The 21,748-nt window shown below is 42.3% G+C and overlaps 1 protein-coding gene across 3 annotated transcripts in view; it reads right to left on the bottom strand.

The window, feature by feature from the left end:
* arhgef10la (Rho guanine nucleotide exchange factor (GEF) 10-like a) overlaps positions 1–21,748 on the bottom strand; it is a 221,883-nt gene that overhangs the window by 9,768 nt on the left and 190,367 nt on the right. For all 3 annotated transcript variants that reach the window (XM_072665387.1, XM_072665388.1, XM_072665389.1), the window contains 3 exons: positions 20,232–20,389; positions 10,667–10,809; positions 4,370–4,541 (listed from right to left, as the gene is read on the bottom strand). In XM_072665387.1, the coding sequence (XP_072521488.1) occupies positions 4,370–4,541; positions 10,667–10,809; positions 20,232–20,389 (473 nt within the window). The remainder of the gene's footprint in view (positions 1–4,369; positions 4,542–10,666; positions 10,810–20,231; positions 20,390–21,748) is intronic.

Below are 21,748 nucleotides of genomic sequence, written 5' to 3'. Positions count from 1 at the left end.
ATCACCACTGCATGTGACATGTCGAGAAATCACGCTTTCTGTTGCCTAAAATTGGACACAGCGGACGAGCCAAAGCGAAGGGCATTAGAAAGTCTGAGCAGAGCTCTGAAGAGCGCACTGAGGTGTAGCGAGAGGCCTGGGTTTCTTTTTATAGAGGTCGGGGATGGGACGTGAGCCTGAACCAAAGTGACAATGTGCCGCACGTATGTGTGCGACTATTTGCAAAGGGCGCTTCTCTGCGGCTCCGCTTATGTAATGAATGTTTACACAAGCCCCCTACTGCAGAGAAAAGGAGTGAACGCGCTAGGGTTGAGTGATAAATTTTTAATCTATCAGAGAATGAAGAACACAGCGAGGAGAGATGTCTGCAGCTTTTGAAAAAAGAAAAAGAAAAAAAGGCTAAGAGGGCAAGAGGGAAATAAAGACCGAGAAAAGGGGGGATAAAGAGAGGATAAATAAAGAGAAGAGAGATGGAGCAATTGGGCGTAGTACAAAAAAAAAAGAGAGAAGAAGAAGAGATGCGAGACGGCAAAGCTGGCATGCTATCAACGTGCCAGGGATGCCTGAGTCAAGACAAGAAGGTTTCCATAGCAACCTCTGGAACGGAAAGCTTTGTCTCCAGCATTGTGCCTTCTTTCCTCCATGACTTTCCCTTTTCATTAATTCCTCCCTCTAACCCTGAGGCTCCATTACTGCTCTTTGGGGTCCTAAGATAGCCACTTATTCACGGGCTGTCCGCGGAGAGCTAGTCCGCAGGAACTGTTCCAACAAAAACAGAAGACTTTTGTGTGGCGGGATGGACTTGCAGTTGCTTAATTGCTGCCCTTTTACAATAAGGCCCCTAAAAAAGAACAAAAAGAAAAAAAGAGTAGTAGTCATAGTCTAACGCAGGTAATACTTTTTTTTGGCAACTTGAATACAAAAGGGTCAGTCTTATACATTAGCACAGACTTGAAGACAAATACGATTTGAAGTGGAGGCATTAGCGGCACTGTACCATAATAACCAGGGATAAGCCACAAGCCTCATCTACGAGTGTCCCAGGCATAGGAGGACACTATTAATGATCAAGAATAAGTGGCAGTGTTAAGGCACAGATTATATGCAGTCTCGCTGCTGTACTCAAGCAGGGTGCAGGGTTTCGTGATGGATTAATACATTCTCTTCTTCATTCGTATCTGTAGTGGCAGTACATTTGCGCTTTTTGAAAAGCGACTACGAAACCACCTACATATTCATATTCTGACCCCCGTAATGCACAATTCCTCAGCCTGCCTACTAAGGAGGGATTTCTGACGCATAATAATTACTCCCCACCTCCAGTGAGATGTGCCACTTTCTAATTTTAAAATTTTGTGCCCCGTCTGCCTCATTATGAGTGTATCAACATGACTGCCCACATGCTGTCTCAGTGGACTCAATCTGTATTTTGTAAGTATTCCTTTAATTTCTGCCTCCCTTTACAACTTAAATTGACTCTTAACGCTTAATTATAAATTGGGAAAATAAGTACTGTCACACACATTACTAAAGACACTTTACACTTATATTTGAATGCATTTGGCTGATGCTCTTATCCAGAGTGACCTACAACCAAATTACCTTACATAGGTAGGTGAAGGTAGTGTTAGGAGTCTTGCTCAAGGACTCTTATTGGTGTAGTGTAGTGTGCTTGTCCAGCTAGGGAATCGAACCCTAGTCCACTATGGGAGAACAGCGGTGCTATTCACCATGCAACACAAACTTCCATGCATCAACAGCCCGGTTTTAACCAATTATTTTGCTCTACAGAACCTACAACAGGTTTTCCACAAATCCAAAGAACTAGAAATTCAAGTGACCTTCCCCTATCACTAGCAATGCCCCCAGCAGTAGGATGGTAAGGACTAGCATGTGTCTCCTTCGACACATGTAAAGCCAGCCACCACCTCTTTTTGAACTGCTGCTGATGCAGTATCAGTAGGCAGCAAGCACGCTGTGCAACAGCCAACAAGATGCCTGTGTTGACTAGCCTCACACTAGAAGTGATGTGGCAAGACGGTGCCATCAACTCACTCCTGACAGAGCATGGCCAATTGTGCTCTTTTGAAGTTGCGAGGGCTGCTGCTGATGGCAAGCAGTATGACCAGGGATTCTAATCTAAAGAACTTTCTAACCAGGCACAAAACCATTTAAGCATCCAAATGGGTCTTTGAGCTGTTCTTTAAGATCTCCAGGACTGCAAGTATTGGCAAAGGTGCCATGTATGCTAAGAACACTACAAACAAATGAAATGACGTTAATGATCACTGCTCGTTGCTCCTTGTCTCGAACTAAGTGTAAACTACAGCTCTAAGGCTGCGGTTCTTTAAGTAAGTTAATTGGTCATTACATCTGGCAAGCTTTATTAGCAATGAAGGACAAGCCTTGCTTCCTCTTTAAGGTAATGGAAAAAAAAACCCTGAATGGCTTTGAAAGCACTACTGCAGTTAGCGGAGCAGGAACTAAATGTGAGACCTCTTGGACAACAGCGAAGCAGCTCATTCAAAATAAATGAATACATATTGTGTATGAAGTGAATGTGTAAGTCTATTTACAACTGAATTTGTCATTTGCAACATAACTGTGCAATGGCACATACAGTCCTTTTGTCCTTCCCACTATATTTCAACAATAAATATTCACATAACTGATTCATTAGACAATGATATCTGCTCAAGCCAGGGATAAATTACAAACTAATGAACAATGTGGTTAATGTGGTTCAATTACCATGTCAGGATTATGCTATGTTGTCCACCACACCATTGAGTAGCAGCTAGCTACAAATAGCAGGTAGGCTACAGGATAGCTACTAAATGCACATACCTAGTGAATGTAAAATCTAGCCTAGTGTCAAATGGGTGGCAATTTGGGATGCCAGGCAAGCCCATTCACATGGCAGGCTCTTGGAGTTGCTCATTTCATATTTTCCATTTAAATATTTTGTATTTTTTTAAATGTGCAAAACATAACCTCAAGGTTTTGTTTAAGTGGTACTTTAGGCAAAACATGTCTAAAATTTTACAGGCTGTAAACCTGGCTAGTGGCTACAGAGGAACAGCACTAATTAAGGAAAAGATTCAGATTAAAGTATTTCCAGTAGTGGTTCTCCATTGATACTGCTGACTACGCTTAATCCATGTCTCAGAAACCCATAGTGATTTTCATTTATAGGCACTAACCAGATGTAGAATCTGTGTAATTTTATACATTATTTTATATGTTTTATGCAATTGTATATGTTAATGATGGGCAAAAATCACAGGCTACAGAATTTTTTATCAGAATTGTGGCTGAAAGACGAAACTGATGGACAGGCACCGCCGGCGGGTTTCACAGCTTGTGAATGAAAATTGCTTAGCTTCCATTCAAGAATTGCTTCTAGAAGACAATGCAGGTCCTTCACAACCTATTTCTGAAAGATCACTCCACAGGGAACTGCCTGCCATGAACATATAGAGTAGAGTGGCACGCAAGAGGCCTTTGCTCACTTCTGCTCAGGAACAACAAAAATTTCCTGTACCACCTCTTTTTAATATATGAATCCCACCACACACCCTGCAGGAATTTATAGCTGGATCATCCTTGTGCAACGCCATCTGCAGGAGCCTGAAGTTACTACCCCCCCTAAACACGCAAGATGACTCATTTTTTTTGTCTGGGGAGCTTCTTCATAAAACATGTATAAAATTACACATATTCTAAATCTGGCAAGTGGCTTAAAATGTAAAGCACTATGAGCTGGTTTTTGAGACATGAATTAAGTCTTAATGGCAGTGTAATAACTTTTTAGTCCAGGCTTAGACTTAATCTGGGTTTGGGAAACCAGCCCAAGGCGCTTTTCCTCTGTAGCCACTAGGCAGTCTGTGTAATTGTATACACATTTTATACATATGTTTTGCATATTTTTGAAAAAACAATGGAAAAAAATGTAAACAAAATTAACCAACTGGAAATAAGTTTATATACTTACTGGATACATATTCTGCTGGTAACAATGCACTAAATGATAAATTTAGTTTATTTATTATAAATCTTAGCAAATAACAAAACCATAGCAATGACGTTATACACCATAAACAGACAGAAGGTATAGCCACCTGGAGCCGTTATGTTGGCCAGTGTGGTCCATCTCTGCACTCTTACAATGTAAAATACAGCCATGAAATTAATCTTCAAAAGATTCTCTGTGACCTCACTCCCTGAAATTATTTAGACTGCATAACACCTCAAATTCCTGAAAAGCCTTATTCACATACATTTTTGTGACATTTGGCTTACATGATTAAATGTAATTGCACAAGTGGATGGAAACCCGGCAATGAGGTGTTGATTAAGGTTTACTCACTTGGGTTGTGGAATGTGACACGTGTAGAGATGTTAATCTCCTGAAGGTGTTCTAGTGTTTCGGTGTGAAACAGGCGTATGCAGGAGCCCTCAGAGAAAGCCATCCACACCCCTCCACCAGCCCGCACCATGTGGGCAACGCTCACCATTGGGTCAGAGTGGACCTCAAACGTCTGAGAAAGAGAGGGGAGAAAAGAAAGCGCAAAGAGAGGGGAAAATATTTGGTTAAAAAAGAGAATGTCACCATAGAAACGGGAAAGCTGGAAATGATAAAGTAGGAGAGTGGCAATTTTAATCTTTATTTAATGGTCTACAATGAACACTAATGTCAGTGAAGTGTCATGACTTACAGCTTTCACTGTAACACTAGGGTTCTGGGTACTAATTCTGGCATAATGTCCATTATCTAATGTTAAGGTCAACTCAGTTCTTCAGATCAGCACCATTACTAAAATAACATGTTTTACTGATGTGAAAAAAGGTACACATTTTATGCACAATTACTTTTTTTGTTGTGCTGGCCTCAATACAACACCGCTACCAGCGGTGTTCTCATGCCAGTCAATGGCCTTGCACAACACTGCTACCCTCCTATGTTTCATCTTCAAGCTTCAAGCTCCACCTTTCAGCTCCACCTCCCACCTCTACCTCCTAACTTCCACCTCGCAGCTCCACCTCCCACCTCCCACCTCCTCCATCTGCCTTTCAGATCCTCCCTCTACCTACAGCCTCCCAGTCGTTCAACTTTTAACAAAAGTTAAAAGGAGCCTCCCAGCTTCATCTTCTACCTCCAACTCTTTGCCTCCTAGCTCCACATGCTATGTTTTACCTCCAAGCTCCACCCTATACCTTCCATCTCCTACCTTAACCTCCTACCTTCCGTCTTACAACTCCACCTCCCAGTTCTTCAGTCTACCTTTCACCCACAAGCTCCAATTTCTCCCTGCTGCCTTCCAGCTTCACCTGCTTCATTCCACCTCCCAGCTCCTCCTTTGTTCCATCTTCCAGCTCCAACTCCTACTTTTCCAGCTCCTCTTTGGTGCCTCAAAGCTCAACCTTCCAGCTCCACCTCCTACTCTTCATCTGACAGCTCCACCTCCTTTAGTCTGCCTTCCAGCTCTACCTTCTAAGCTCTGCCTTAGAAGGTAGAGAAGTTTAGGATTTACACATTTTTTAGCATTACACCCCTGTACACAGTCAAAGTCTATAGGCAGTCCAAGTCTATAGGGCCTGGTTAATCTGGGCTGACTAAGAACCTGAATTCTATAATTCCCTTGTGTTGTGCACACAGTCAAAACCCTCTAAAATGCACCTCGCAACGAGACATTATCTATTTGGAAAAAACAGCGTCTTTGGAAAAAGGCCTAATACTTTCCACCAGTGCAAAGAGAAAAAAACATCACATTAATGTCGCCTCTCCCATTAATGCTAATTCATTTTAGCCAGCGGTTACGCACGGCAACGCTAATGGGTGAAAAAAAATAGGCCAGAGTGAACCTGAGACCAATGAGAATCAACAAGCGAACAAAATGAGGAAGCAGTTTGATACAGAACTCAATAGTGCATAACAAAAACAGCTCTAGCTCTGTCTCTCTCTCACTCTAATTCTCTTGTGCTTGTAGGAAAAGACAGCATACAGAGCCCTGGCACTAGTTCTATTACACATACGTATTTCTATTGTTCTGTTTACTTCTTCCTCCCAGTGTTGGTTTGTTCACGTACACGACAGGTTTTTAAATCCTCTCTGAACAGCAGGCCTTCAACCAGTCTATGTTTGACATCATGAAGACCCAGAGTTTGAAGAGTGAACCTAGAAGCATAAATGAGGTGCTGTTTAGAGTGGCTGAGGGCTTGTTTTCATGAACTGGTTTCGCCGCGCGAGTGCCCCTACATCACATTACTGCCGGAAGCCCAAGCGGCTGGACTCAGGTCATTTTCACTTTATTGGAAAGCAGTCCTCATCTCTGCAAGACCTCTCTCTAATGATCCGCCAACCATGCTGGCGCCAATTTAAGGACATTTGACTCCTATTCTTCTCTGCATCGTGCCGTGTGCTGATGTAAACAGAGCCGAAAACTTTCAGCGCAGTGCAAAGTTATTGAGATGATTTATGACTTTAGATACTAATAGGGATGAGAATATAGTTTAAGGCAGTGAGAGAAATGGAAATCAAGCTACTGAAAGGGGCAATTTGGCCTTGCTGCGTTATGTTCAAAAGCTTGGCCCTTAAAGCGTGATTCGCATTCAAAATCACAAACAGAAATTCAGTGTTTTTTAAACTAGGCCAGACTATGTAGAGATGCTGTGGACCAAAGGAAAACTGTGAATGCCACTGCTCTACATGAATCAGATATCCCAATATCAGGTTCCCAGATAGGTACCAGAGCTTGAGTATACTTTTGAAACGGCTCTGTGTATTGCCTAATAAAAAACTATTAGCAAACCTGGTGCTTTCAAATTCCCTGATTAGGTTCAGTACTACAGCAGCAATACTGCTTTTGGAAGCTGAAGAACAGAACGGAACTTGCTACATTTAACATTACAGGTCGAAACACAGCCAGAGCCACAGCAAATTCCACTCCCTAGACACGGTATATCATTATACACCTGATTACTAGCACCTTCTACTGGGTCAGCTGCTAAGCCACAGACCAAATGTGAGATATCCATCCAGAAGTGCTGCTAAGCTGCCAAGCTCTGTACCAGTTAGCCACGGTAGCTCATTAACTTTTCTGAAAAGGCAGCCTCCGTTACCTATCCAGTAAGTAAACTTAACATTTTCCCATGATTATTTTTTAACTACCATACATTTTTTTTTCATGCAAATAAGACCAGGACCTAGCCAAATACAGAATGTTACGAAAATACGTACAATCTGACAATAAGATGCGATTGAAAGGGTGCCTTAAAGCATTTGTAGCACCTTTATTTCTAAGTGTGTACAAAAAATGTCCTAAATGTTACACAATCATCTCATTAGATGGTGAAAATAGCTCTTAAAAAGGTCCACTGGTTTCTGGAAACCACCACAGTCTCCAGCACCTCACTGTCCATGCCGAGCATCATGCAGGGCATATTTGAGCAGCCTTTTACCTGAATACCTGTCTGTTAAAACTCTTTGTATTTCCAGCAGGTACACAGGCCACACAGGATGCGAGTCTCAATGACTTGAGAACCGATGTCTTCAATTAAAGAATGATTCATGGCAAAAGCTTCTCTCCGGTGCCTTGGAAAACAATGCGGCCCCATTTCCAAGCACCTTTTAAAAGTCCATGGGGGAAGAAGAGCCATTTCACATGCGTCTCAGCTAATGAGGCAAGAGGGAACACTGAACTGCTTATCAGGCCTCTGCACGCAGGCCCCTGAGGTCCGTCACTGAGGAGCTCCACAACTCCCTCCGTGGGTTCTCCACTGTGAGGGTGAGGTAGATTAGTTAGTGGGGGTAATTTTTTTTCGGGGGGGGGGGGGGGGGGGGGGGTGAATAAGGCGTCTCTCTTCCCTGCACACTATCAGACAGGGATTAGCACCTGTTCGTGCCCTTGCCAAAGGGAGCTTCTTTTGTTTGAGTGGAGGGAAGATGAGGGAGGCTGCCTTTGATGTGTTTTCTCTCTTAATTGACTTGCCCCGGCACTGGGTGTGTTCTCCTCTCTTTTCCTCCTTCCTCCTTCTTTCTCTCTCTCTGTCTCTCAGCTTGGTGAAGAATACTCAACTTGCTTGTATATATATTTATATAAACATAAACCAAGTGTAGACGTAAAGCAAGGAAGACACAGAATGATTGTAAATCTCTGCAGCTCATTTCAGAGGCATCGAGACAGATGTAAACAAAAGGAAAAAAAAATCAAGATTGTGATGGAGAAGTGCCAGAAGCTGTTGCTTGGATTAACTCATGGATTAGTGACGTATAACTGTGCATCTTACGCTGATTTTGCATTTGTCCTTCAACAACAATGTGCAGTCAGAACTGTGAATACTTTTTAAAAACAGCAGAGCATCGAAAGCAAAGACAAACCGAGGTCATGCCTGCTGTCCTTAGACATTAAGACATCATTCTCCTTTAGATGGACCTGTCCCTAATCAGAGGCCAGCAGCAGCTGGCAGAAAGCCCTCTGCACAAGGATCCAATCTTTCAGTCTTTCTGCTTTGAAATGGAGATCCATTTTAGGATTTTTTTCAAGTAGAATAACAACTGTATATAATTAGTGCTAACACGCCTGTGACATAAAACAGGGTTGTAGGATCCATGTAAGATTTCAAGAGTAGAGACGCTCGGCAAGGCTGGCGATCGCCGCTGTGGTAACTATGTTGGGCGAGGCTGGTGGCCTCTATGTGGTAGAGATGCTAATGCCACTGTAGCAATGCCGGTGGTTGACGTGGCAGCAATGTTACTAATGCTGCGGTTGCGATGTTGAGTCGACATGCTATTGTGATGTCAACATGATATTGCTTTGGACTTTAACACACACATTAATGCCACATTAATGTGTCTTTGCAACACTTCCCTTTACAATAATATTTCAAGCAAGGAGACCCCAAGAATACCTAAGATCTCCTTTTGGCAGCATGTATACTTGTTAGCTTTGTGGCAAAATGTAGTCCTCAGACTGTCGGTATGACATGCATGCGAATTCCAACAAGGTTAGTCAGTCAGTCAGCCATTCATTCACTGAGCCAGTCAGGAAACTAAATTGCCTACTCTAGGTATTCTTAAAAAGGAAGAATGATTTTGGTGTAGTATCACTTTTTATAGGTTTTGAATGCGCTGGCATTAGCATCAAACCTATTACTATAAGCTAGACTGAGTCTTGAGATTACTATTAATTAGTATAATTACTATAAGTAAACTGGCAGGGTGGTCCATAATATAGCCACCACGTTCATCATTTCTATTCTAATTTCAACTAATAAACTGGTGTCCTCGCTTTTAAATGCCTCTGTCATTAGTCCCCCCCCCCAAGGTATCCAACTCACTTCTATGTCCTTGTTTATGGTAAGCATTGTTGCTGTTACCTATAGTGGATGATTACCACACTAATTTGTGATTGTCTTTACATAGCCATGTACATGTCTATGACCAAAGACCACATGTAAATCTTAAAGTTTATATCACAGGAATCTGGCAAATGCCTCTGCCAAATCACACAGTCTAAGATCTTTCCTTGCAGTGCTTGTGGATAAGGTCTGGGCAAGTAGGTAATTGGGCATCAGGAGTCAGCATTGAGGTTTAACAAGTGTGCTTATTCAAAGGCATGTGTGACAGGTTAGCTTGTGCTTGTGGAGGCCATCCTGTTTTGGTTTGTTGCTGCACCGAGCATCCACAGGAGTCCTGTCACATTCTTCAGTACAGGAAGGCATTTCTGGAGGAGATTTTGCTCAGCTGAGTCTGACGAGGCTCTCTGATGTTTACTCTGCACACTTGTTTTCCCACCTGGCAAACGTGTGGCTCGTTTGCTCAGCCGCTCCACAGGGGATCATGTGCTTAGCATGCTGGGTCAATAGCCATCCCGCTCAGTCAAAGCAGCATCATCAACTCATGGTGGCAGGAAGCTAATCTGGCAACTATTGGCAGCAGTCGCGCAAGAGAGAAGCCAGTCAGAGGCAAGGCCTAGGTTGTGCTTTCCCCCAACTTGTGGCTCACATTCCAGCGACACACTTGGCTGTGTGCAGCTTGGCTTCCGGAGCCCTGGGAAGAACGTTAACCGTCGTAATGGTGCTGCTTGGCTGCAGCCGATGGCCTGAGATGCCTCTACAGAGAGGGGGGATGCGATGTAATCAGTGGAACGACACAGTGCTTTCCATCGCTCTGCCACTTCTGGCACCGGCCTGAGCCACGAAGCAGCAAAAGCGACGCTAACTCAGCACAGGCCCAAATCTCTTACCTGATGGGATCATCCAGGCCAATCTCAAAGGGATGGAAAAGATGTTTGATTCGGGAGGGAATAAGACGAAAAAAGACTCAACTAAAGGAAGGCTTAGAGGGAGCTAAGGCCTACAAGGTAAGACCCCAGGGTATGATACCTCTGTATCTGAGGTTTCCCTGGGGGGAGATTATGTGAAGTCATGGTCTGTTTCCTCAGTCTGTACAGTTTGTAAGTGAGAGACAACAAACCCCAGAGGAGAAACTTTGCCCACAATGGGAATAGATGGCAGGGCCATAGCCTTATTGATCTTCACACACAATCTAATTTGTCAGTCAGTGCTTGCCAGGCTCCCACAAGCTGCGGTTTGCGCCGTTCCAGTGATTATTTTTAGAGGAGAACACTTAAATGTCTTGGGAACATGAAAAAAAAAAACCTACCCGAGTGGACAGACTGGAGACATCGATGACAGACACTGAGTTACCACAGCTGGCCCACACGGAGTCGTCTAAGGAAAGCAATGTCCGAACAGGCTCCGGACCCACTGGGACTTTTCTGCAGGAATCTGGGTTCCACAGCTCTCCTAAAACATCATATCAACACACAAACAGCAGAGGTCAAAATATGTATGCAGGAAATAATGGTAATAGAGTCTAATAAAATAAATAATGAGTATTAGATTCTATTTAAATAATATGTCAAAAGGAATTTACCACTTCACTAGAATGTTATTACTCCAAAGAGCACTTCAAGTAACATGAAAAAAGAAAAAGAACACATCAAGTAGCAGAGCTACAAAAATGTGCCGCATGGTGATTTCACTGTTTTTGCCTGGAGCGAGTCACTTTAGCTAAATTGGTTCCATTAATACCCAGGAGTAAATCCTTGTGTTTGCAAGACAAATGGGCAAAAGTGGTGCTGGGACTATTTAATTTTTGGGAGGAATGATTTAAACACATAGAGAAAGAGGCAAAAGGTGACGGACTTAGGCACTCTATGCGCAACGCTAATGCAGTAAGAGTGTCAGGTTAATGACTAAACAACATTGTGTAACTTAACCCCCCTCCCCCCTTATTCACCTCCCCTCATGTCTTTCTCTCTCTCAATTATGACCAGGCCTTTTTCTTTTGAGTTCTAATCACAGGGCGTGTGTTGCAGTCACCATGGACAGCACCAAGAGGGCTGTTACATAAGCCTGTAAGGTCCCCCCACATCACCCCCCTACTGCTGCCACCACAGCCTGTTAATGAAGCAAAATTAGAGAAGGAAGTACGGCGAGTCATTTAATTAACATTTCGAGTTGTTTATTTCTGCCTTTGAAACCAGAACCGGAATAGCTCCACAATGCCTCCTGACTTCCTCAAGTTAATTGCCTGGCATATTCCAAATGTCAGTCTTCCTTCTTTTCAAGCGGCCGCTTTGAAAACGTCCCTTTGGCGACTCGTACACAAACGGTGACCCGGGCAGAGACTTGCTTCTTTCACCGTGGAGGACATCCAGAGGGGGAAAGTGGCGAGGCCAGCCACTCGAAGCACATGGAGACGCAGTCTTTAATAAAACAGTTTTCTGATATAAGCTCAGAAAGCAATAAAGCAAAGGAGGGGGGCATATTTTTCTGTGGTGTTTCATTTATATGGGCTTTTATTGCCTCTGGGCATAATATGTTTACTTCCTTCCTTTAGCAACATATACACCTCATCACTATTCTTACATATACATATGCCATTTGCTGATTAAACAAGACAACAGCTTCCTTCAATCACCATGAAGAAAACAAGAAATTCTCCCACAAAGCAATTACGCCAAGCCGATACATTCCAGAACGCCTTCTGATCAGACTTGTGTGTTAAAATTGGATTCTTCTGTCTTTTTTGCTCCAAAGCCCAATCTTACCAGTCAGTAAAGACTTAGTTTAACTGTTGACTATATATTTTACACTAAATACATCTATATATACACTGTATGAAAAAAATAAAGGGAACACTTAAACAACACAATATAACTCCAAGTAAATCAAACTTCTGTGAAATCAAACTGTCCACTTAGGAAGCAACACTGATTGACAATCAATTTCACATGCTATTGTGCAAATGGAATAGACAACAGGTGGAAATTATTGGCAATTAGCAAGACACACTCAATAAAGGAGTGGTTCTGCAGGTGGGGACCACAGACCACTTCTCAGTACCTTTGGTTTCTGGCTGATGTTTTGATCACTTTTGAATGTTTTGAAGGTGGTGCTTTCACACTTGTGTTAGCATGAGACGGACTCTACAACCACACAAGTGGCTCAGGTAGTGCAGCTCATCCAGGATGGCACATCAATGCAAGCTGTGGCAAGAAGGTTTGCTGTTTCTGTCAGCGTAGTGTCCAGAGGCTGGAGACGCTACCAGGAGACAGATCAGTACACCAGGAGACGTGATGGAGGCCGTAGGAGGGCAACAACCCAACGGCAGGACCGCTACCTCCACCTTTGTGCAAGGAGGAACAGGAGGAGCACTGCCAGAGCCCTGCAAAATGACCTCCAGCAGGCCACAAATGTGCATGTGTCTGCACAAACGGTTAGAAACCGTCTCCATGAGGATGGTATGAGGGCCCGACATCCACAGATGGGGGTTGTGCTCACAGCTCAACACCGTGCAGGACGCTTGGTATTTGCCAGAGAACACCAGGATTGGCAAATTCGCCACTGGCGCCCTGTGCTCTTCACAGATGAAAGCAGGTTAAATCTGAGCACGTGACAGACGTGACCGTCTGGAGACGCCATGGAGAGCGATCTGCTGCCTGCAACATCCTTCAGCATGACCGGTTTGGCAGTGGGTCAGTAATGGTGTGGGGTGGCATTTCTTTGGAGGGCTGCACAGTCCTCCATGTGCTCGCCAGAGGTAGCCTGACTGCCATTAGGTACCGAGATGAGATCCTCAGATCCCTTGTGAGACCATATGCTGGTGCGGTTGGCCCTGGGTTCCTCCTAATGCAGGACAATGCTAGACCTCATGTTCCTGCAAGATGAAGGCATTGAAGCTATGGAATGGCCCGCCCGTTCCCCAGACCTGAATCCGATTGAGCACATCTGGGACATCATGTCTCGCTCCATCCACCAACGTCACGTTGCACCACAGACTGTCCAGGAGTTGGCGGATGCTTTAGTATAGGTCTTACCATGAAACTAATGTCATTTATGTCGTTTGAGGCCTTTATGTTTACCCATATTCTGCATTTCTCTTGTATAGTATTTTTTTTACTTACAATCTTTGTGGGTTTGTGTACCCAGAAACAGTCATACATCTCATTATCCCTTAGAATGAAACATCCCTTAGAATTCTTACTGTGCTTTTAAGACCGATATATGCCGTCTGTTTTGACGTTGCCATTATCATTTAAAGGAACAGGCCCTTAAACCAGTCTTTCCAAACTTTTAGACAGGATGATAATGGTGCTGTGGTGCTTGATCCTAATATTTTGACCAACGCATGTCTCAGGCATTTAATTTAGACCCCAGAGAACTATGCCAGCATGTAGAAAAGGGGTATAGTGTGTCAACTATAACTATAATGCATGATTGACTGCAGCTAAACTGCTGAATAGGCAGATATTTGTAAATGTACTGGTTTCTGTGGCATCAAATGAATTAAAAGCTGGTTGTTTTTTGCAGCTGGGACTAGGGAGTGAACAGTGCGATAGATACCACATCAAACTCTTTTTACTTAAAAACCCATTTAACCATTTAAGGCCTTGGGGACAGAGCCAGGGAAGAAGGGCAAGAAGATAAACTTATTGCAAAGGCTTGTCGACTGTCTGTACCTAAGCCATGCCCTACAACGTCTGCTTTTCATATGCAAATATATGCACGATCGCATGCAAACACACAACTTGCTTGCTATCTGTCATGTATCAGAATACTATCGCTTGTCGCAGCCGGCCGCGCATATTGTCATTACTTAGCGGCAAATGAATAAGGTAGCGGGCAGCATGGCACCGAGCAGACTCATGAAATGGTAATTTGCTTTCAAGGTAATCCCGCATTCATTGACTTTTTACCTAACTAATACATACCCAGAGCTATCCTATCATCCACTCTCATCTCTCCGCCCGCATTTTGAATGCATGACAGAACTAATATTTCTCACACACTCAGTGAGGCACTCGTCTTTGTGGGCCGAAAAAAGGGGGGGAAGGAGGAGCATCCTTGAATGTTTGAAAGGAAGGTTGATGAAAGAGCAAATTGAACACAGAGACAATCAGACTCATTTGTACTATTAATTTGATTTGATTACCCTTTTACTACCATTGAGTCTTTCATTGGCAGACATAATAATCATCGCACTTAATTACCCCTCCCCATTTACTGCTCTGTCCCATTAGCACCAGGGAAAACACATAGAGCGCTTCCATCTACATTCCAACAAATGTGTTATCAAAATTTGCCTTTTATAACATAATCAAAAGGCATTTTACACCTGTGGCGAGGGAGCGTGAGTAATGAGGGACAAACACCTGCGATGTAACGAATGCAAAGCCTATTTTTGGAGAAATGAGTGGAAAATAAAGCAAAAAAACTAGAACAATTAATCTATACACATAAACCAGCAAATATAGTCTGAATAATTTATTAACCACTTTAAATAACACTAAATTCGAAGGCAGGGGAGTCAAACTCATTTTGCAGTCCAATGTGGACCAGTCTTTCTTGGAGAACCTTAGCTAGGTTTCCATTTAAAATGAAATCACAGCAAATGATTTATCGCTTCAGAAAGTTTACAGATGCAAATTAATTCTCAGTAATATTTATAGGGTTCTATCCACGTCTCAGCATGTCTCGCTGATGTCTCTTCTTGAATGGCGGCTTACCACCTTAAACTCAGCCCCAGCAAGACAGAGCTGCTGTATATCCCCGAAACTGCTGGATCTCACAATGATCTTGCCATATCCATTGAGAACTCACTGGTCACTCCATCTACAGATGATCAGTGTCATGGATGATCAGTTATCGTTCTCAAGTCATGTTGCAAACGTAACTCGGTCATGCAGATTTATCCTGTACAACCTCCAGAGAATTCGACCCTTCCTTTCTAGAGAGTCACCCAGGTGCTTGTTTAGTCTCTTGTCACTTCCAGACTTGACTACTGCAACTCTCTTCTGGCTGGTCTCCCTCTGTGCACCATCAGACCCCTGCAACTTATCCAGAATGCAGTGGCATGTGTCGTCTTTAACGTTTCTAAGTTCAGCCACGTCACTCCACTGCTGCATTCTCTTCACTGGCTTCCTGTAGCTGCTGCCTGCATCAGATTCAAAACCCTGACGCTGGCCTACAAAGACAAGATTGGACCAGCCCCTTCGTACTTGATGGCAATGGAAAAAGCCGATCTGCACCAAGAGCCCTTCGAGCTTCAAGTACGGCTCGGCTCAACCTACCATCCCTCAAAATCCACAGAACACAAGCGTCCAGGCTTTTTTCTGTCCTGGCACTAAAGTGGTGGAACTAACTTCCCCTGGGTGTCCGAATGGCAGAGTCGCTCACTGTCTTCAAATGCAGACTGAAGACCCACCTCTTCCGAGAGTACTTGGGCGAAATGTAGAGTACTATGATCCCTGTATTGACTTGTGTTTAGTGTCTAAACTTAGAGGTATCTTTGGATTTTTAGTTATTTAAACTAGCAAGCTATTATTCTTGAGTAAATAGAGAAGCACTTTTGTAAGTCGCCTTAAATGTAAATGTAGGTGTGAAAGAATGTATTTATTTGGTTTTTAAAGTTATCCCTTGATGTTCCTGTGATGTATAAATAGTTTATATTCGGTTTGTCCGAGGTTCTTTACCCCCAGATCCGACGTAAGCCTCAAAACAGTTTCTATAATCAGACAAAATTCTTAACTGATTTACTTTGTTTTGTAGCAACACTGTTTTAAGTTTAAAAGACTGTTTTAAACTCTATCGTGTTATCTTATATAACATCTTATAATCTAGTCTGACTGACCTACCTGACCACTCAGCCCCCAGTTCCTCTACAACTCTACAGTCAATCAATGTGTGTACATTAGCCTCCTTTTTGGTTCTGAATGCGCCGTTCAGAGCTAGTTCAGAACCAAACAAATGAGTGTGGTTCTCTCGCTGGCAGAGCAGAGCATTTATTTATATTTTTTGGGGGTAAAAAAGAACGAATTTACTTTTTGTCCCGTGATAGATTTTCCTTGCATGCCTCTTACAAACAAACACAAAAGATGCAAAACCACATGCTACCACACAACATAGTGAATTGAAAAAAACTGTGCACCACCTTTAAAAGTGCATTCGCTGCTGTATTGGGTAGTATGTGTGGTTTGAAATTGAGAAAAACAAACAGAATTGGCATAGCTGCATTGGCTGGACTGAAGAGGAACGCTGCCACTGCCAGAGAATGCCGAAGACTGCAGACTTTCTAAAAGGAAAGTTCTCAAACTGCACAGCAAAAAAACGTGATCTCAATAAATGGCTCTAATGGAAACAAAATAAATAATGAAAGAAATAAAAATAACAGACTGTAATTATCAATTGATCACACACTATAACTTTTTTTTTGTTGGAGAAAATAACGTCATGTTATTATTAAGTGTTTTAGATGTCGGTTTAATGAAAATAACATGTTCGCTAGCGGTAATATAAAAAAATGTTGAATGCAGAAAGTTAATGGAAATATAGCTAGTCGGTATATGCACTTGTTTTGGAAAGAATTACATACAGTCTCAGCAGTAGGATTTGCCTTGGCTGGTCTCTGGTTGGTATGTCCCCACATGTGGGATTGGAATGTTCAGCTTCAAACCTGGCGCAAAAAGCAGCTTCAATTCCACTAGTTCATCTAACCTGCTTCCACAGCACACAGTGTGCCTCTACAACACTGCTGAAACACACCACCTGTGTTAATCAACACAAATCTGCCAGTCATACCAACCACACACTCGTTTAATATCCATTTTCCTAATCTCACAGCATTACATCCATATTTCACCTTAAAATAACGCAGCAGTTACACACAGAGGCCTCATCTTATGCACCATTTAAGGTGGAATGAAATATTCTAGTAAAGTAAGTTGCACATAACCCTAGTATAACACTTCAAACATCAAATTCAGCCATTTACCCCACTGTAAACAAACACAGCTGCACTCACGAGGCTGGAGTAATAAAAAATTCAGCTTAATGCTTAAATTTTCATTCCACCTTAAATGGTGCAGAAGATGCTGCTTTCTGGTGAAAGATTTAATGCTGTGAGAGATGCGCACGACAAACTTCATGTTGAGATCATGTTGTTCATATCTTTGAAAATCATATTCTAAAGCATTTTATATCCATCAGATCCAGTAAATTCATGAATCAAAGTCATAAGGTGTCACTTCTTTATTAAATCTGGCAACTGCTATATTAATCTTAAATACCACAGGAATCTTAATCTGATAATTTGCACACTTACTGCCACCTGATATCTCTACAGATAACAGACTTCTAGAGCACAAATTCTAGAACTCCCCACTGCTTGTTCCAAAAGAACTTACTCTGTGTGGTCCATCACAGACAGAAGTCACTTGCGAAAAGGTAATAGAAGACAAAGATAACAGGGGTAACACACAATGCAGCTTTCAAATGAGCATTACATTTGAAATCCCATCCCATCCCGGAACACGTTTACAAGCTCCTGTTAGAATACAGCTGACATCCTGATATAGAGAAAACAGGCTATAGCTAGCCAGCATTAACTTTGCTTTTATTTTACACCTTTTTACACCTTTATTTTAAAAAACATCTGGCAACTCTCAGGAGAGTAAAAGAGCAGGGGTTCAGCAGAATAATTTAACCTAAAAAGCTGGTTAGCCCTCCAACGTTAGAGGAAGTGAAAATGATATAGGAATCCGGTTGGAAAAACAACGAACTAATACATGTTTATGTTTATTCAGATAGCCAACTACGCTAGCTCACATTTGTGAAGAACATTCACAACGTGTATCATAGGAATGGTTTGTCAAAAAATGCTACATAAAACAGCTACATAAACAAGCACTGAAATAGTACAATGACATGGATTGACTTTATTTTAAAGGTGATGTAGTCAGCATTAATATAGCATCAAACAACTAATATCTATGTAATGTAATGTTAATCCCAACCTGTGGAAATGGCCTTCCCCAAAAAACAAGGACAGTGGCCACCCACACAACACAACAACTGCGTTTGCAAGATGGCGGAGTACAGCACAAAACGTTCAGGTAAAAAACTACCGTCCAAATGTTCCTTGACCAAAAAATAAATAAATACAAGGAACTCTGACAAGGAACGAGACAAGAATCAACATTAGACTGGCTTTTCCAAGGTGGAGAACACTAACAGTTCCCCAAGGCCTCCATCATGACTCTGACCTGGTGTTTCTTCTCCTCAATGCGTTCATGTCTAGATTGTTTTAAAGCATAAACCAAGGCTGTTTTTTTATGTCCACCTGCGGTCAGTGCGCCATTATGTATATACATATTAAACATATAGCAGATATACCTGTTAGCCAGCAGTGCAGTTTATTATATATGGCATAAATGAGGTTTTTGGATCAAGTTATCTAGCAATATGTTGATACAATGCACCACTTGATACGTGTTCAGAACACGAACGGGAGGAGGGAGACGTGGCATTTATCAGCATGGATCAAGTTAAGGTACTTAGGCCAAAAGTGGCCAAAGGTTTATTTGTGTAGCATCTTTCATACACAGTTGCAATTTAAAGTGCTTTACAGAAACACAGAAAAATATATAGATATAAAGGAAAATAAAAGCATTTAAAAACAAAAAGAATTATCTTTAACATGAAAGTAAGACCAGCCTCTAAGCTGTTAATCAATCACTAGAGATCTGTGCTAGCATTTTTTTAAACCTCCAGGAGTTGATCTATGGGAGACCTAGCTAGCACATTTTTAAACTTCCATGTGTTAGGATAAAGCTTTGGATAACATGTCCTTGAGTCATTTGCAGCACCCTAAGAAAAGATGAGCAGCTAACCGCTAAGCTGTTAATCAACCCTTGGGATACCCATTTTAACTTCCAGGTGTAGGAGAACATTTAGATGTACTTGAGTAAATTCCAGTACCTTGCATGAGGATGAGCTCATAGGAAAGCAGGCGTAACTCGCCAAATGTTACTGCTTTAATGTCATGCACAGCATCCAAAGTGTGAAAGATAATCAAGAGTTACCACATTGAATAGCAGTCGCTCCCATGTGAGAGATAACAGCTATCACAATAGCTGTCATACCATTAATATATATAAAAAAAGGTAAGTATTAAAAATAAGATAAAAAGTGCTGTTACTGGATAGAAGTGCTGTAAACTGAACGGAAAGCCTGCCAATACAGAAATGTTTTCAGCCTGGATTTAAAATACATGTATTGGCCACAAACATTTCTTAGCTGATGGACTGCATCTAGCGTAAAATGTTAAATGGTGTTCATCTGATTTTTTTTTTGCCAAACTGTTCCTGTTCTTCACAAATGTGAGCTAGCATAGTTAGATTTCTGAATGGAACCCAATGAACCTCAGTGAAACTCGTTCATTAAAGGTAGCAGTAAGACATTCTGACATTTAAGGAATACTGAAACTGACATTTAAGAAATAACAAACAATATGGGAACATAAACTGTGTCCCGAAGTGGAAATATTAGTTGTGCATTGCAGTGACAACATTTACCAAATTAGTGAGCAGCAGCTTCTCTCACTGAACATGAAATCCTGCAGGTTTCAGTGCTCAGGGAGTGTTCTGTTTCTCAGCTGGACGGATACTTTATATTCGCCCCGGTGCTTTAAGAAGTAGTGAGTGAAATGCCTACTCGTCTCCTGTGGTTCTGGCAGCCATGAGAACACTGATTCCAAATACATTTGGTGGGCCACATTTAAACCTTCATGTTGACACTGCTGCCCTAATGGCAAGCATTTGGCCCTACACTTCTATTTCTCGTCCTCAGGAGTAATCTTGTGCTGGGCCTTATCTAACTCCTACCTCCAGCATGTCTCTCATAGATGAGCAGTGTTCCATCACGCAGGCCAGCAAACAGGAAGTTAGCAGCATGTTTGAGACACAGGACAGGGCAGCCTGCGTCATTCCGGAGGGTAAGGAGACACTGGGCCGAAGTGTCCATGCTGCCATAGACCAGGATGCTACAGGACAGAATATAACCGAAAAGAAGTGTCAAATACTGCTGCGTAAGCAGTTTAGGATTACAAAGAAATGCAGTCAAATGAATAAAATGCACATATTATAGCATAGCAACCCAATTTTACCTTTGACTCTTCCAGAGCACAATTAACTTATCTTGAAACATCAGTTTGATATTTTTATATAACAAATATCTGATGAGATGGTTCCAATATTACCATGCATTCCTAATTAGGTTTATAATGACACCCTTCTTCACACAAGCCTTGTTTAGGTCCTTTAGGTCACAGAGTTTATGGGAGTTGGGAGTGTTTTTAGTAGCGTTGTGGTTAGAGACCTTTAGAGGTGAGACAAGAATTAGTCTAGAGCAGGACACATCGAGTCGAAGTCAAGGCCGAGACCAAGACACATTGAGTTTGAGTCAAGAACAAGCCCAAGCCACCAGTTAAGTCCAAGTTAAGTCCGAGATCAGCGCATTCCAAGTCAACACCAAGACCAGGACACAGAGTCCGAGTCGAGAGCGAGACCAGGAGACATTTAATTCAAGACGGTGACCTAGACACATTGAGCCAACACCAAGACCAGGACACCTTGAGTCTGAGTCAAGGCAGAGTCCAAGACATATCTAGTCATGACAGTGACGTGGACACATCAATTCAAAACAAAGACTAAGACAAGGGCACATTAAATCCAAGTTGAGATCGAGACTAGGAATAGGTGAGACAGAGTCAAGGCCGAGACCAGATTTAGGATTTTAAAAAATACACAGATAGACAGAAATGATGGGTCTTAGCCTTGACTTAAACTCAGTGTATCCTGGTCTTGGTATTGACTTGGAACTAATGTGTCCTGGTTTTAACCTTGACTCAGATGCTGGTCTCAGCTCTGACTTGAACTCGGTCTTGGTCATGTATTTTAGACAAGCTTCAAGAGGCAAGTGAGCATACATTTCTGCTGTTGCTGCAGTGCATGCCATTCAGAGCTGGTTTAAAAAGCCACACTTATGAACACAGGAGCATATCGCAAAAACAGAAAAAAAAACAACATATTTGCAGTCGACAGATCCCATGTGAATTTTCCTTCTAACTCTGAGTTCTCCCTACGCGGAGTCTGAAACAAGGCCAAAACCAAAACCATTGATTTGCAGTCTCAAAACCAAGACCAATTTCAAGTCCTACAACACTAGTTTACAGGGGGTTCATGGTTGCAAACTTTTAGGTAGGAACCCATGAGAAGGAAGTACACAGCTACATCACTGAGCCTTGGTGTAATTCAACTCTAAAGAATCTGTTTTAGATACACACCGTAGACCGTATCATTTTCTGCAGTCTTTTCTCTCGATTGCAATGCAGTCATTTGCT

The sequence above is a fragment of the Salminus brasiliensis genome, chromosome 21 (genome assembly GCF_030463535.1).
Source record: "Salminus brasiliensis chromosome 21, fSalBra1.hap2, whole genome shotgun sequence".
In the NCBI taxonomy this organism is placed as follows: Eukaryota; Metazoa; Chordata; class Actinopteri; order Characiformes; family Bryconidae; genus Salminus; species Salminus brasiliensis.
The sequence above is the reverse complement of the archived record's forward strand: the minus strand, read 5'-3'. Positions and strand labels throughout refer to the sequence as shown.